This window comes from Triturus cristatus, chromosome 12 (assembly GCF_964204655.1).
Source record: "Triturus cristatus chromosome 12, aTriCri1.1, whole genome shotgun sequence".
NCBI classification, from domain to species: Eukaryota; Metazoa; Chordata; class Amphibia; order Caudata; family Salamandridae; genus Triturus; species Triturus cristatus.
The window spans coordinates 585,576,797-585,595,092 of NC_140595.1; the positions used below are offsets into that span (position 1 = coordinate 585,576,797).

Here is an 18,296-nt window from a genome sequence, read left to right on the forward strand (position 1 = left end):
AGGATAGGTTCAAGCATATCCTCATCGTCCACCACCAACACTTGTTCATCCGATCTGGGATCAATGATCACATGCAAATCATGTTGTGACACCCAGCATAGAATATCAGGGCCATCATTCGACACATACATCTTACCAAATGCACTTCTTCTTTTAAATTCAAACTTACCCCCAAACCAGAGAATACTCCTTTTTTTCTAATGCTCACAAGACATACGCCAGGCTTGAGTACCTTATCGGCTCCAGGGACGTTCACACACTTGTAGCAGACACATAAATGCTCACAGCATCACTATCAGACCATGCAGCAGTAGTGGTCACACTGTCACTCCCCCTATGCAACACCCCCTTAGACTGTGGCGCCTAAGAGACACACTCCTGCAACACCCAGACGTAGAGACACAAATCCGGCAAGCTATAGAAGATTATCTCCTACACAACGATACTCCAGAAACATGTACAGCAACACAGTGGGAGACACTCTAGGCAGTTATTCAGGGGGAGTTTATTACAATATCGGCTGCAGATAACACAAGTCGGAGGAAAAAAAGGGAAGACCTTTCCCAGCAAATATGGGAATTAGAGCAAATTCATCAAAGGACAGGGGCTTCCAGAGTTTGGCACGTACATTCGGCCTTAGGAACCCAACTAGCGCGATCGATCAGGATGGAGCAGGGTACGCCGCCCTTCGTCACTCCTTTTATGTAGGGGGTGACAGATGTGGACACCTCCTAGCTTATAAACTGTGCAAGAGCCGGCAGAGGCAAGGGGTCCAAATGATACATGACTCAGCAGGGAACCCAGTGTTGGAGGATACTGCAATAGTTAGCGCCTTTTATGAGTTTTCACACACCTTTACACAGGCCAGACCCTGGATAGTGCAGAAACCAGTAGCTATCTATTATCCGCGCAGTCCACCACACTGACCCTGGACTAGATCAAGCAGCTAGAAGGGGACATCCGCATAGAGAAGGTTATCGCTACAATCTCCCAGTTAAAATTAGCAAAATCCCCTGGACCAGAAAACTTCACAGCAGCTTGCTATAAAACATGCTGTCCTGTGTTGGCACCCCTCCTGACTCGGCTCTTTAACACATTCTCTGAGCAAGGAGTGATCCCAACTTCGCTGCTAGAAGCCTCAATCATAGTCATTCCTGTGCCGGGAAATGACAAAACTCTCTGCAGTTCGTTTTGACGCATATCACTTCTAAATATAGATTTTAAATTATTTACGGGAATACTAGCCCATAGGCTGAACACATTTAAGCCCACCCTGGTCGATCCCGACCAAGCGGACTTCATACCACAAAGACAGACTAGCGATAAAACCAAGCGAGTTCTTCACCTCACAGAGAAAGCCTCCCCGTCCCCTGGTAAATACATGCTATTGACCATAGATGCTGAAAAGGCCTTCGACAGGGTCCATTGGCCTTACCTCGAACAAGTATTGACACACTTTGGCCTAGTGGAAAAGATGAAGACACAGATCTTAAACTGCTATCGCCTCCCCACGGCAACGGTTAGGATCAACGGATACACATTTCAAATTTGTAGAGGCACGAGACAAGGGTGCCCCTTATCGCCTAGGTCTTCGTGCTATACATGGAGCCACTAACTAAAAGAGTGCGAATAAGCTCACACATTACTGGAGTGCTATTCGGGGGACAAACACACCATTAGTCTTTACACAGACGATGTCTTGGTCACATTGGACAATCCTGACACCTCCCTAGATGCTTTCCTCATGGAATTGGAATTCTTTGCCAGGGCTTCGGGGGTTTAAGTTGAACGTAGAAAACTCAATCATACTACACCGTTCCCTTCCACCCCAAATGGTGGAACAACTCCAAACCCAGCACCCTATACAGTGGTCACGCAACACTGTTTCCTTTCTGGGAATTCAAGTAGCACCCACAACACTGGCCACCGTCACCATTAACTACTGCAGTCTGCACAAACAAATTTGCTCCAATATCCAGAGGTGAAAACACCATCTAATCTCGTGGCTGGGTAGAATAGCCGCAATCAAAATGATGGTTCTCCCGAAAATCCTCTATCTGTTTCAGACTCTCCCGTTGCAGCCACCTCCCGGACGGATTCGTAAGATGCAGACAGAGATTCTGCAATTCATCTGGCAAGGCCGTAAACCCCTGATTAAAAAAGCCCCCAGCTTCCTGCCACCCAGCGGTGGAGTGCTGGGAATTCCTGACCTTCAATTGTACTACTATGCAGCACAACTGAGATACCTAGTGGAATGGAGCCATGCCGAATCAGAGAAACACTGGTTATTTCTAGACAGGGCGGTGGCTGGTACATCGTTACAGAAGGTTCCCTTTCTTAGGAAGTCACACAGACCTCAGAACCTATACCTGTCTCCCATCACACAAACAACAATGGCAGCATGGGAGCAGACTAACACTAAACACAACCTGACTACCTTTCCCTCCCCCTTGACCCCACTGCTCGATAACCCAGAGTTTGGGCCTGGGATTGGGGAAGCCAGCTTTACACGGTGGTGCCAGTCGGATTGCCGCGGCATGGGTCATCTCTTTGACATAGAGGGGGTGCTCCCCTTTCAATGTGTCGGAGCTGATTATGGAATTCCTGAGTCAGAGAGGCTAAGATACTTGCAACTCTGGCACTGGGCACTACTGCCACAAAACCTCATGCACAGAGACACCTCACTCAGTATGAAAGATGGCATTTTTCTAAGTCTTCCGACAAGAAATTAGTCTCTGAAATATATACACTACTGAACTCGCGAAATAAGCATATGCACAATGCGGGCCACGCATGCTGGGAGAGAGACATAGGGAGGGCACTGAGCAATAAAGAATGGGAAGGAAAATGCTATAGAACGAGACACACAGCGAGTAACGTGGGGCTGTCAGAAACATTAACAAAGGTAGCCACCTATTGATATTATAGCCCAAGGCGGATTCATAAGGTAGACCCCACACTGAGTGCGGAGTGTTGGCCGGGCTGCGGGGAAAGCGGCACATTGGTACACGTTCTATGGGAATGCAAACTCTTACAGTAGTACTGGGCTCAAATACTGGATGAAATTGATACACACTTGGATACCCAACTGCCAAGATTCCCAGCATATATGCTCCTAGGGGTACCAAACCCGCTAAAATATCCCTTGAGTTCCAGAAGAGGGCACCAGACTGGGTTGGCCCTAAAATCAGCCATGCAAAATATACTCACCCACTGGGGGACCCCTCGGATTCCCACTCATACGGGTTGGCTCCAACGGTTATGGCACATCTTGGGAATGGAGAAGATATTGCTCACGTCATCTGGGCAAGGCACAGCTTTTAAAGACGTGTGGCAGCCCTTTTTGTCATTGCTCTCGACTGAATTCCGTGACCTTACTGTCCTAGGTATCTACGATTGCTGCGTTCACCCAAGATTACTGCCACTTCAACCCCGGAGCAGAATAAATAGGCAACACTTCTAAATTAGGGCCCTAACTGTCACAGCAAAAGTGAATGGAGGGATGAGGGAGAGAGGGGCGGGAGGGAGATAGTTTGCCTAATTGACTTCCATATATGTGTTACATGCGCAGGGCTTTGTATAGTCCAATGAAACGCAAAGTCCACATCTGGCACTGTTTGTTTGATTTAATAAAAGTGTAATAGAAAGATTTGAACCATAAATTCAAACTTTGCTTCCACACAACCTTTGATGGAAATGGCTTCACCACTGTACCCCTTAGGATAAATGTAACTGTTACTGAGTGTCACATTGAGTCAATGCTCATTAAAAATATGAAAGGGTAGAATGGTAAACATGAAACCCGGATCTACCGTCAATTCTACAGCTACACCATTGACCAGGACAGTTGCTTTGGGGCTTTGCATTCTGTTTCTGCATTCAGCCTCCACACACAATGTAATATCCGGTGCAATAGATCCATCCTCGACAAAACAAACTCTATTTTTTGAAGGATCTTTGCAAACCCTGCTTAAATGCCTTTTTTCCCCACATTTTCTGCAAACTTTATCTCTAGCATAACAACCCACAAAATCAGCAGCATAACTCATAGACCAACACCTATAACATCCGTTAAATTTGCTTCTGTTATCACCCATAGATTTTGCATCATATTTGTGTGAACCAGATTTACAATCACTCTTTTGCTTTGTTCTGTGATCACTGTCTGTCTGATCATCCTTCTTGCTAACAACGTTTACTGTATCTTCTTTTTTATCTCTAAATTTTGCATCTCTCTCATACACGTATCGAATTCCTCCACAACTTTTGCAATGGAAATAGCTTCTTGTAGCACTAGGTTTCTAGCGGCCCGTAGTCTTTCTTGCATTCTTTTGTTCTTGCATTGCATAATTAATTGATCCCTAATCACCTGATCAGTCATCGTACCAAAGTTACACTTAAGTGCCAATTCTTTTAACCGTGTGTCCATTTGATCCACTGTTTCCTTTTCTTTTTGAGGTAACAAATAGAATTTGTGATGGTGCATTAAAATAGTAACCTGTTTGCCATAATCTTTCCCTAGGCTGCTATTTGCTTCTAGATAAGGATTATTGATTGGCTCACCATCAGCTCCCATGAACTCAGGCAAACATTTTAAAACATGTTGACCTTCTTTCCCTAAGGAGTTCAACAGGAGGGCTTTTTTCCTTGTAGCTGGAAATCTCAGCCCATCGATGGCTTCAATATAATTTTCAAAAATGCCGATCCACTCCTCCCATTCCATGGACGGAGCTTCACCTTCAGATAAAAAAATAGGGGGTGATGAAACTATTTGACTGGCGGCCATGATATTGTGGAAATAATATAATAATATAGCAAAGATTTTGATTTAGCTTAAACTATAGATGATAATCTTCTTGGTTACGCGGAACAAAAGAGGTTATACATCATGGCATATAACAATACATAACAAATTGAAAAGACTTGACCAGAATGAAGAGTTTTTAACAAGGTGTGGAGATTTGCGTTGTTGAGAGAGGATTTCCATTAAAGTTAAGAGCCAAGTGTGCAAATCACAGAAGAGTGCGGAAGTGCTGGAACGTAGACAGGAAACAGAAAGAAAAGGTGTGCAGATCACCTTACTGATCTGCAGATAATCGTTATATACAAATGAGCCAGAGCAAATCACCGAGGATGTGAATGTACTAGTGCGTAGATATGCAGTCAACAATGTACATAGGTGTGCAGATCACCGTACTGATCTGCAGATAACGTAATGTAGACAATAAAGTCAGCGCAAATTGTCGAAGAGCGACGTGTGACCTGACCGCTGAGCTCGACCAGGGGTGACTGTGTGGTGGTATGGTGTGGGCTGGTGATTTGGAGCAGCTGATTGCTTGGGGGGCTGGTGGGAGGGAATACAGTGTGCCCAAAGGGGTCCTGGGAGCGGGGTCTCCGTGTAAGCAGAGGTGCGGGGAGGTGACGCATGCGGTTTGACAGTGGCGGAGTGTTGCAACTGGTGGATAGGGGCTGATGCGACAGCGAACATATATAGGCTGAGAAGACTGTCCAGAGGAGAAGGTGTGCGTGCGTGGGGTGGGGGGCGGAATGGGGGTGTGGGTTGTGTTTGGTTTTTATGAGAGAGTGGCTGGGTTCGCCGGTTCAGACTATCAGCCTGAGACTCCCTAAGTTTGACACAGACCACTACACTGGCTAGACGCGGCGGAGCGGCTGGACGCAGACCTGCTTGGGACTGTGCGCTTGTCAGGGGTTGGGCAATTAAGATGCCGCCGGTCCTCCGGGATGTCGGCTGAATGGCTGTGTTATTGACAGTGAGGAGACCCGCCTGCTTGGCGGTGACCGGTTCTTGTTCAGTGAACGGCGGGCTGCCGCCCAATGCATATCCTTCTTGCCAATAAAGGTTTTTGAACAATTAAAAAAAAAAAAAAAAAAAAATTGTCGAAGAGGTGAAAGTACTAGTGCGTAGATATGCAGGAAACAATGTACATAAATGTGCAGCTCATCGTGCCAATCTGCATTAAAGTCCCAAGGCAGCGTCACGTCAACGTGTGTGCGTTGACTTACAAGACGGCGGCTTGACCGCAGCAAAACAAAGGAGACGAACTCACCAGCGTCAGGAGACCACTTAAGCTTCACTCGCGTGCACAGGTGTCATAGGAACACCAAAGAGGCACGCTCGGTCGCGCAAGAAGGCGCAAGCTCTGTGTGAAGGGCCGGTAACTGCTGCATCCCTATAAAATGAAAATAACAGAGTACCTGACTCCGGATGATAGCTTGACTGCTACAGAAACTGATAATGTGATGGCCTTAATGCCGTGGTCACATCGGTAGCCACTAGCATGCACTATTGAAGATCCAATCACGATTGCAGCTGGACGTAAATTCATTCCCCACTGTTAGAGAGCGCAGGCAATCGTCGCCAAAATGTTGAAGATGAATAACAGGGGATCATGTGCCTGGTGATGATGAAGGTAAGTTTATCATCGCTCTCCAACAACAGACTGGGCTCCCAGCCTGCTCAATCCATAAACCGTCTCTGAGATTGCGCGGATCCCCTGTTAAGTCAGGCTGCATTCTACGGATCTTGTAATCAATTAAGGGAGAGAGAAGCTGAGATTCGTTTGGCTTCCATCCGATAAGCAAGTAATCAGAGGAGAATGAATCACTCGTCCTGTTTATAGCCAGGGTCTTGGGTACTAAACGTCTTAAAAAACCCTCATTCATGTGAAAGCTGTAAGTGCGGTATATCTTGGTTTTCCACTTGGATTGTTACGTGAAAGGCATCATCATCGGGTCTTAGTTATGTTTTCCTCCACCTGGAGGAAGACCAACTGGAATTCACAGTAGTGATCAGAAATAGCGAGGGTGAAAGTGAAGTGCGTTTAAAATTACCTCCATTTATCAAACTTGATTTTATTGTGTTGATGATGGGGTAAGGCTAAAAGAAAGGTGGTGCGTGAATAGAAGAGCTACTGTTCAATAGCACCTACTTACAAAAACGTGAGTGGTCAACATGTTTCAGCCCTTGGGTGCCCAGTCGGGTCGGTGGGCTTTCTTCAGGACCAAGTGGTTACACGTAACTGTTTTGTGAAGTGGGTCGGTAAGTAATGCACTTACCCTTCTTCTTAGGTGCACCTATTAGCACACTAGCGGGTTATAGATGAGTTGTACCAGTAACTAGAAATGGAAAAAAGACTGTGAAGACAGAATCATGTGCTGATCTATAGTGATCTCATCCTGTCAAATGTGATGCTGATAGTTAACAATTCATAACTACATTCTTCTATGCTCTGAAGGATCATGAAGGAAATGTAAAATTACACATCATGATGTCAATAAAATAGTTGCAGTGAACAATTGCGAAAGGAGGTTAGGTACATATTATATTATTGTAAAACTCGTTGCAGTGAACAAATGCGGCAGGAGGTTAGGTACGTGCCTTACTATGGGTGCTGAGTGCGTGGGGTAGTATGCCCAAAGGAATATGTTAAATTAAAGTTGCGGTTGGCACATGTGGCTAGGAGTGAAGTATGGGTGCTGTTTATATTACTGTGCATTTGTCGCGTATATCAACCTGCAATTTTGTTTTACAAAAAGACTATCACTTCGATCAAGAGGCCCTTATGTTCCGTAGGGATTAGTGAACACTATTGCACACCCATTTAATTGACGTCATAGAAGACGGTGAACCCACCGTTGTTCTTTTTCAAAGAGAATCCATTCTGCGTTCTCATTTCTCATGGTTAGTGTTTCTAGAACCACCCAGTTTAGTTCTTCAATCGTATGTTTGAGATTGATGAAATGGGTGCTCATTTTTGTGGGGGGTTTTTGCACTTGATGTTGCTCCTGTGTTCACTGATTCTCAGTTTGATCTTCCGACAGGTCATGCCTATGTATTTAAGGTTGCACGGGCAGGTAATCATATAGATTACATGGGTCATGTTGCAATCCGTATGGTGTCTCAGGGTCCATCTTAGGTCAGTTTTGAGTCGTAGAGTCTTTATAACTCTTGTTTGCAGACAGAGCAGGACCCGCAGGGATAGTGACCAATTATGAGTGTGAGGTTTCATGTGTTTGTTATCGATTCTGTTCTCGGTTTGTTTGGGGGTGGTCTTGTATGTACCAGAAGGTTACGGGTGTTCCTTGTTCTCTTATTGGCGAATCTTGGTTTTGGCCATTTGAGGGTTCCTGATGTAAGAATACGCCAGTTTCTGTTTACAATTTTTTTCACTGTGTTGGAGGCTGTGTTGTACGTTGTTACACAGGTGAGTATATTTTTTGTTTTGTTCTTTTGTGGTGGTCTTAAAGAGATTATGTCTGTGTTGGTTCCTGTCTGGGCAATTGCTTGCTTTTAGTTTCAGGCTCAGGTCATTTGCTTCTATTTTGTAGACTTGTATTTTGCTGCAGTTTTGTCTGATCTGCAAGAATTTACTATATGGGAGATTTTCTCTTAGAGGGCGTGGGTGAAAACTGTTGAATGAGAGGAGACTGTTCTTCGCAGTCGGTTTGTAAAACGTTTTTGTATTGATGTTGTCATTTTCTGTGTATATAGTAGTGTCCAGGAAATCCAGTTTATGGTCATCTGCTGTGTATGTGAATTGTAGAAATTCATCTCTAGTGTGGATCCATCTGTGGAAATCTGGTAGGCTGTCTGGGTTGTCGTTCCAGATCATAATGACATCATTGATGTAGCGTTTTCAGAAGAGTATCTTGGCTCCGTAAGGATTTGTGTCATTGAGAATGTGTTTGTTTTCAAAATTGGTTACGTAAAGCTCAGCTATGCTGGGGGCAAATGTACTCCTCATCGAAGTGCCTTGGGTCTGTAGAAATAGTGTTCGATTGTATTCAAAGAAATTTTCAGTGAGGGCTAGGCGGCAGCATTCTAGTGCGAAATGTCTAGGGGTGCTGTGCTCCTACTGTTGAGCTAGCACAAGTCGCTTACTGGACCTCTGAGAGGTATGCCATTTCTGACGAGAGGACCGTGCACACACAGCACGCCTCACCGTCGTAACCTCTCCTTATTTTCTACCCCACGGAGAGAGTCTATTCCGCCCGTCTCCCGACGGAGCATAAGTGCCACGAGTATGAGGTAACATTTTTCACTATAATTTCTACTATAGCCTGCTAACCACCGCACGCGCTCACAAGCTGGCATGGAACTTAACTAAGTGCTACTCTTGCTGTTCACTAAGCATGGACTTTTTTTACAATCTCAGTTCACTAACTTTTCATTAACGCTGAGTATCAGAAGCAGAACCACTTCATGCCGCTTGTGTTCACTAATCCCTATGGAACATAAGGGTCTCCTGATCGAAGCAATAGTCTTTTTGTAAAACAAAACTGCAGGTTGATATACACGACAAATGCTCAGTAATATAAATGGCACCCGTACTTCACTCCTAGCCGCATGTGCCAACCGTAACTTTAATTTAACATATTCCTTTGGTCATACTACCCCACGCACGCAGCACCCATAGCAAGGCACGTACCTAACGTCCTGCCGCATTTGTTCACTGCAATGAGTTTTACAATATTACGACGTGCACCTAACTTCCTTTCGCATTAGTTCACTGCAACCATTTTCATGACATCATGATGTGTACTTTTACATCTCCTTCACGATCCTTCAGAGCATAGAAGAACTTAGTTATGAATATTAAACTATCAGCTTCACATTTGACACGATGAGATCACAATAGATCAGCACATGATTCTGTATTCACTGTCTATTTTCCATTTCTAGTTACAGGTACAACTCATCTATAACCTGCTAGTGTGCTAGTAGGCACACCTAAGAAGAAGGGTAAGTGCATTACTTACCAATGGAAGTCACAAAACAGTTACGTGCAACCACTTGGTCCTGAAGAGAGCCCACCGGCCCGACTGGGCACCCAAGAGCTGAAACATGTCGACCACTCACATTTTTTAAGTAGGTGCTATAGAACAGTAGCTCTTCTATTCACACCCCACCTTTCTTTCAGCCTTACCCCATCCTCAACACAATAAAATCAAGTTTGATAGATGGAGGTAATTTTAAACAAACTTCACTTTCACCCTCACTATTTCTGAGCACTACTGTGAATACCTGTTGGTCTTCCTCCAAGTGGAGGGAAGTATAACTAAGACCCGATGATGATGCTTTTCACGTAACAATCCAAGCGGAAAACCAAGATATACCACACTTACGGCTTTCACCAGTATGAAGGTTTTTTAAGACGGTTAGAACCAAAGACCCTGGCTATAAACAGAACAGTGATTCATTCTCCTTTGATTACTTGCTTTCCACGGATATCACAACAATGCCCATGAAACGCGATGGTTCCAATATGTGAATCAGAATACAAACAGTGCATATAAAAATACACATTACCAATCACAACAAACCTCAATAAAAATATATTCCCTCCAAAAAAGTCACTTAAAAGTCTAGCTATCAGTCCAGCTGGCATTTCTCCAACGGCACGTTCACCACAGTTAGTCAGCTGAGGGGACAGGATGTGCAGTAAAATGAAGCCTAGAGCTAACTAATCCCACTAGGGACAGAAAAGCGCATTCGGCTAGAAAGATTTTTTCTACTTGCCTTTGCAACAATGTTACCTTGTAGAATTGCCCTAACTTCTACTCCTGCTGCCCTCTCACCTCTGTACTTCCCTTAACCAAAACCCACTCACACCTTTTCACAACCTCTCTCATATTAATGGTTCTATCACTCACTCTCTTGCCTTCTTATCACTATCACGCAATTGAACACTCACCTAGACTCAAGTTACTGCTGAGCCTGAGGCCCATTTCCATCCTTCATTGGCAATAAATGTCTTCCTTGGTTGTCCTCTGTTATTTTCTACTAAGATATCTCCATTTCTACAGTTATTTTCTGTACTGCACACCGACAACTTCTTCATAGAGATTCACATTATAAAAATGCAAAATAAAGACATCATCCATGCAAACTTTTAAACAGTATGAGTGCCATGCCATAAGACCTACCTCTGTTGTGGTCCAATCATTTGCAGAGCAGGTAGACAGGAGAGTCTGCAGGACGCTGTTGATGCCATAGTAGGCCATGGAAGTCAGGTTACTGATATCAAGAGCACTCCTGATTCCAGGGTCAGTTAATTTCTCACTCAGCTGAAACAGCAATGTGACCTCTACTTCCTGTTGCCAATAAAAAGAACAAGATAAAAATTTCTCATGCTGCCTTTCCATTACTCTTGCCCCTAAAAAAAAGAGATAAATTAGATGATGCTCCAAACAACATAAGAGATCAAATCATTAAATGAATCAAATTGCCAAAGAAGTACTTTTTCTGCTCACTGAAGCCACCCAGAGATGATCCACCATGGCTGCCCATCCTTTCCCTTGCAGTTTCTCACTACTGTCCACCCTCTTCAAGAAGTTGAAAGACAACACACCATATTGTTGGCACTCAGGAGCGCAATACAATCTCACACTGCAGTCACTAAAGAAAGGGCATGATTTTCTCCCTCATAACTGGTATTTAAGGCATAAGCCTCAATGATATTCTTTTTAGAGAAAAAAAAACGGAAAAACCATTGAACCTGAATTAGTTTTGTACCATGGGTTAGCATGGTGCTCCTTGGTGCAATTTGGATGGGTGTTCAGGGATAAAGTGCTGCACAGCTGCTGCATGATGTGGTTTTATTGGGTGTTCCTAAATGTGTATTACATGAGTGTTTCATGATTTAAATTTGATGGGTGTTAAAAGATGGGAAATGGGCAGGTGATGTGCTTGGATGGTTGTTTTCTGACGTGAGTGTGAATTATAGGGGTGTTCTACAATATGAGTTTCATAGGTGTTCACTTATGTTTGATGGTACCACATTCCATGATGTTAAAGGGATGAGGGTTCTATGAAGTCAATTAAATGGGTGTTCGATAGTGTCAGTTCTAAAAATGTTCCATTAGGTCAGTTTGACAGGTGTCTGATGACTTAAGTTAGAGGGGCTGTATAATGCACCTGGGCGGAAGTTCTTTGATGTAATTTGGAGCGGTCTTCTATGATGTATTTTTAAGGGGTGTTCTGTAATGTAATTTGAAGAGGTTTTCTATAGTCATAGTGGAATAGTGGTTCTATATTGTGAGCTGAATGAGTGTTTTTTGTTATGAGTGAGCTGGATTGGTGTTACACAATGTAAGTTACATGATGTAAATTGAATGGGCAGCCAACAGTCTCTTAGACATGTTTTCCTGATGTTATTTGGTAAGGCGTTAGCTGTCCTGTAGTGTTAGTTGTATGGTTGATTGGTACCATGAGCTGAGTGGGTGCTCAATCAAATGACTACTCGGTTGTGTTAGGATGGCTGTTCCATCAAAATAACTGGATACATGTTTTGAGATGTAAGCTGGATGGGTTTATGGCATCAGTTGCATGGTGCTCCATTATGTCTTTAGTGGGTGACAGAATATGCAGTGTGGATTGGTATTTCCTTTGGTAAGTTGAATGGGTGGGTAATTATTTGAATTTGTTAGGTGGTCTAATATGCAAGTAATCTATGACGTAATTTTGAGAGCTTTTCTATGTTAGTGCAATGAGTGAGCTGGATGGTTTTTCTGTGCTTTTAGTTGGCTGGGTATACGTTGGATGGCTACTGCATGATGTGAATTTGACGGGTGTTCCAAGATGTGTGTAGATTGGAATTTGATAATGTGAATTAGATTAGTATTCAATCATGTGTGCTGGACAGGTGGTTGATGTTGTAAGTTGGATAGGTGTTACATTGTGTGAACTGGGTAGGTCGTAAGAGCTCTTAGCTGGTTTGAAGTTTTATTATGTTAATAAGATGCATGTTCAATGAGATTACTTGAATGGATGTTTCATTTTCTGAGTGAGTTAAAAATGATTTTTCCGTTATGATTTCTATGATGTAATTTGAAGGGATGCTCTACAATGTAATTTGGAGGAGAGTTCCATGAGTTAAGTTGTATACATGTTCCACGATGTTTGTAGGTGTGAAGCTACATGGTGTTATTTGGATTAGGGTTCCCCTATGTGAGTTGGTTAGGTGTTTCAGTATGTCAGCTGGATGTGTGTTCTGTTATGTACGTTTAAAGGATGATCTATGCTGTGATTTACAGCATTATCCGGGTTGTTGTGTGGTGTAATTTGGAGGGATATTCTATGATTAGGCTATCCTGTTTAAGCTTTAAACCTACAATAACTGATAAAACCCCACCAAATGGGAAATAACCCTCACCAGTGTAAACATATAAACACTGATAAACACCTACACAACCCCAAACTAAATGTGATTCAAAGAAAGGAAAGGTGGAGTGAAAGAGTCATTTTTATTTCTTCCAGAAGGTGTCAATACAATATAACTTTGTTATACAAGGTAGCAGAAAGAAAGTCTGGGCTAACATTATTCTGCTTGAGTTTTGTTTTTTAGGGATGTCACTAAAATATGGTTTCGTCTTCCTTTTGCTTTTTTCAGTTTTATGGTCCCTGGTCTAAAGATTCAGGGTTTAGAAGCATGTTTCAGTTCTTAGTTAATTGTTTTCTAAACTGTAGAGACTCAGGAAATATCAAAATCGTATTTGATATTTTGGCTACGTTTTATAGGTAGGTCACTGATAGGTAAAATGGCTGGTTTCATAAGAACATTTCCCATTATGTACCATCACATTTACCAACAGACAGAGAATGTGTGAAACTCTTTGATACATTAGCCCCCTTTTCTACCAAGTCAGTATTGATAGTAGGTGAATTGCCAAACATCCCAGGCTTCAAACATTCAATACAATGTGTAGTGACAGGTATATGTGAAAAGGGTACTGTCACCAAGCATCTGGGATAGTGGTGAGAATATGGAATGCTGCTGCAAAAAGTTCTTACCAAATTCGACAAAGATTGGAGTGATATTGTTTGTATTTTCAGTGATTCAGCTACGTGTATGCAAAAGTTGTGTGGTGACCTGTCAAACTCGGTACCTGAGCTCAAGTGCATTCTTGTAAGAGATCCTTGCCACTTGCTAGATGGTATGCTGAAAGCATCTTTACAATCTTCACAGTTAATGAAAACTGCTAATTACTTTGTAGTCCTTTCTGATGCACTGTTTCGTTATACGTGGGAACTAAAATGCTAATTTCTCCCATTCTGTGCTTTGTGTGGCATCAAAAAAGAGAATCATCCTAACTGTGTCATTTAGCTAACGGTTCTCAGTGCTAGAGGCAGTGAATGCTATATTATCCAAGTGGCGACGGTTTACAGAATTTTTGCTTAGTGATGATGCCAAAGGCAAGAAATATGAGGATCATCAGTCGCATATTGTTAGTGAAGTGAAAACAAGTACACTCTACTGCATTCTTAGATTTTTACAGGAAAACATGACTGCTGTAGTGGACATAATAAAAACTAGAGTCTGAAAACATCCTTGTCTAGCAAGTGTTCAGTCTAAATGGTGTAGATGTGAAATAGCTCCTTGAGAGTAGGCTGGGTGATGGGCGACACTTTTAGTGACTTCAGCACTGTAACATTTTCCATGTTAGAATGCTTGTCACTTGGTAAGCAAAGAAATGTTAAGGTGCAATTCAGGAATTTTTTTTTTTACAATGCATGAGAAATGGCTTGCAATGATGCATAGAAATGTCCCTTCAGCAACCATGGCAAATGAAGCCTCATCACTGTGGTACTCTGCGCAAGTTCTAGATCCCTTCCGTAAAGGGGAATTTTCTCTGTACTTTGAAAAGTACTGCTTCATTTTTGACTGCTTCAATAACTCCGAGGGCATATGCGCCCATTTCATCGCTTGTTGCAGAGCCTGTCTCAGAGAACCGCAATCTTCAGGTGCACCAGTATTGGCATAGAACGCTATGTCAGTGACCAGAGTTAGCAAATTGTGTACTGGCTATTTTGAGGTTCCCTGCCTCAGGTGGCAATGTTGAGAGGGCCTTTTCACAGATAAAAGTTTAGATGGGAAGGAAAGAGAGAGTGTGCATGACCCAAGACTCACTGAAGAAGTATTGTATGATGTACTACAATAAGTTTGTGTTGTTAAAATGTATTTGGAACTCAGATACACTGTACGTACACTGTCTACATACCATGCACTATCAGTGCAGAAAGCAAGCAATGATAAAAGCAAAATGTTCCATAAAAAACGGAAAGCACTGTTTCTGTTGTTTTTAATTGCGGGAAAATGTGTAACCACTGATAACCACTGTTTTTGTAAGGTATTGAAATCACTGGAAAACTCTTGAAAAAAACACCAGTATTTATCAAAAATAGAAACTGAAAACATTAAAGCCTATCTATAATTTATATTGCAGTTGGGGGCGTGGCTAGCCGGCTAAGATGGCTGACGGTTGACTCCTGGTAGAGCTCCGGTGCCAGCGGGGGGCGTTAATTCCTGGTGCCTGCCTTCCCCAGCCACCTGCCGACAACTGACGCCCTGGGGTCCCCCGCACCGCTGGATGCCCTGGGGGCCTATCCGGAACGAGGCATGGTGCAGTGGTGAGCCCGGGCCGACTTGCTGCGGTGTTCGCGCTGAAGCCGGGACCTGCGCTGTGGAGCAGGTCCGAGCGCGGTGCAGGCGGCCCGGGGTGCTGTGAGGCGGGGCTCCCGCTCGCTGCTGGCTGCAATCTGGAGCATTGAAGACACAGGCACACGCTCCAAAGAACAGCCCGCTCGGCCGCATGAAAGGATCGCGGGCGGCCTGACGGGTCTGAGCTCCGTGCACAGGGCGGTGGCTACGGAGGGCCGTGCTGATGCGATGAGGCCCGACAGAGACGTACAATGTGCAGCCCTCCCAGGAGATCCAATGAGAGACAGGCGGTGAGTGGTGAGGATTGCCTCGGTGTGCCTAATACCTAATTGAGAGGCTGGGGCGCGCGGCTGAACTTCCCCTCCCCCGCCCGTGACTCCCCTGACACGATTTGGAGCCTGGAGGGACCTTGTTGCACTGGATGTAGGGGGTTGATTCCTTTTGGGGATCAGGGCATGTCATGGACCATGCCCAATGGGCACTGAGCAATTATCCGTCCTCACCCAGTTCCACTCCTGCAACGACGCTGCTTTCTCTCTCACGTGCGCGCCCGGCGGCAGGTCCTCCATTGTCCATTCCGGGTTCCCCTGCCGGCCGGGACATGTAGTGGAGTCACTGCCAGGACCAGCGGGACTGAGCCGGAGGGGAGGGGGAGTGGCACCATCACTAAACAGCTTATCCTGACCAGCCGACCGTCCACGTGCGAACCTGTGACCTACACCGGCCAGCTGGCACGTTCTGAGGCAGACCTGATCCTTTGGCCTGTCGATTGGTGAGGCTGACAGAGGGGTGCCATCACTAACTCAGATCCAAGACCCTCCCCAGCCGATAGATCCTACCACCCCTTCTATACAAAAGATGTAATATGTACAGGGTCATGCACCCGTAACCCACTTAAGGGTGGCCTGGACCTCTCCCCACGACCATACAGAGTTCCATGAAAAGTGATTTCAGGCGCCAAAGGAGTGGCGATTGCACTATCCCACTACAGTGATCTCACGTCATGGGCCGAACCAAAGCGAAGACACAGGAGGGCCGGCGAGAGGCGGGGGCCCCCCTTGCCAGGGCGGACTCCTCCGGTCGACGGGATAAGGCCATCTCCCCGGATCCGACTGGGGCTGCTCCAGACAAACTGGATCTAATCCTGAAGGGAATCCGTGATTCCAGGGCGGAATTTGCGACGCAGCTCGGTACACTTACAACCGGCCTTACGCTACTCAGGGCGGACCACGGGAAACTAGCAGACACCGTCAAGGACCATGGACAATCCCTCAAGGACCTGGACCCGCGAGTGACCACGAATTCCACCGAGATACGACAGCTGCAGCAACAAGAGTCGGGCCTTATGGACAGGGTGGAGGATGCAGAGGGTAGAAACAGGCGCAACAACATCCGCGTAATCGGCTTACCAGAACGCAGCAAGGGTAACAAGGCGACAGACTTTATAGAGGCGTGGTTCCGAGAGCATGTAGCACCGGAGGGGCTCTCCCCATACTTCTGTGTCGAACGGGCCCATCGAATACTAACCGGGCTGCTCAGACCATGCGCGCCACCCCGCCCATGGATTGCGAAAATCCTGAATTATAGGGACCGGGACGTGCTGCTACAGAAGGCGAGGGAAAAATCCATAATTCAGTTTGGAAACCATTGCATCTCATTATACCCAGACTACACCATCATGGTCCAGAGACAGTGAGCGTCCTACCAGGTGGTCAAGAAAAAACTGCAAAAAGCGCAACTCAAATACACACTACTCTACCCGGCCAGGCTCAAAGTCATCTATGACAAAAAAACTCACTTCTTCGAAAGCCCTGCGGACGCCGAGGAATGGATAGAAGTTATGTGTATAGGGTCTAGTCAGCTCAGCCATCCTGGTTCATCACCACAAGGCTCGGGTAAATCTCCGACCCCTCAGAAACCAGGCTCTCGACGATCCCGGGCCCCCACCCAGGAGAACAGTGGAATGGGGCCATCGCGCAAATAACAACGTCGTGACCGGGAGAGGGCTCTGGCCACTGCTGGGGAGTGCCGCGAGGACTCCAATAAAACCGCTATAGACTTGGAGGACAGTACCCTGAATTCGGATTCTGAACAAAGTATTATCCTTTTTCCTACAATCACCCCCAGGGCGGCAGATGACATAATTGATCATTAACAGCCGAAGGACCCACTTGTCGAGTGCAGAACTTTTTGAAACATGGATCGGCAAGTGAAATGCAGAGGACATGGCAGCTAACTCCTGACGCATATCATATCCTTTTTTCTGTACTCCTGCACTTGCTCTCGGTTATTTGTTATCTCGTAATAATCTACATAATATTGCTTGGGGGTGAACATTGTTGCTTAAATGGAACACTCCGTTTGATTTTTTCCCAGCAAACATAGGGGAAATGGGTTGCGGGGACTCCAGGTCTAGTTCTTGCTTTTGTATATGTATGTTTTATTATGGCGGTACCACTGTCTCGGTTCTGCCTATTCATAATCCCCCCTCTGCGGGCCCCGTGGAGCCACCAGGTAACCGACATTACCGTACACATGGACATGATCAAGGGCGGCGGCCCCCCTACCAGCGTACGTACTTTTATTGGTTATGGAATCATTGTATATTTTTGTTGGGCCCAGCGTAGTTCAGACGCGGTGCCGGGTTTTGTTGTAGTTCATGGGGAAGGGGACTCCTGGTCGAAACTGGTTTGCAGGCTCTATTTACACGGTCAAATCAACAAGGAGCTCCAGGGGGAAATAAGATTGGGTCGCCCCCCACTCAAATCAATATTACAACAAAAGTGACCCAATCTATTAATACGGTCACTTATTAAACGCTTTGTGTAAGGGACT

The 18,296-nt window shown here is 45.0% G+C and overlaps 1 protein-coding gene across 3 annotated transcripts in view; it reads right to left on the bottom strand.

Annotated features, from left to right (window-relative positions):
- Nucleotides 1-18,296, bottom strand: part of LOC146776322 (polycystin-1-like protein 2) — a 508,528-nt gene that overhangs the window by 445,145 nt on the left and 45,087 nt on the right. For all 3 annotated transcript variants that reach the window (XM_085637372.1, XM_085637374.1, XM_085637373.1), the window contains one exon: nt 10,948-11,115. In XM_085637372.1, the coding sequence (XP_085493498.1) occupies nt 10,948-11,115 (168 nt within the window). The remainder of the gene's footprint in view (nt 1-10,947; nt 11,116-18,296) is intronic.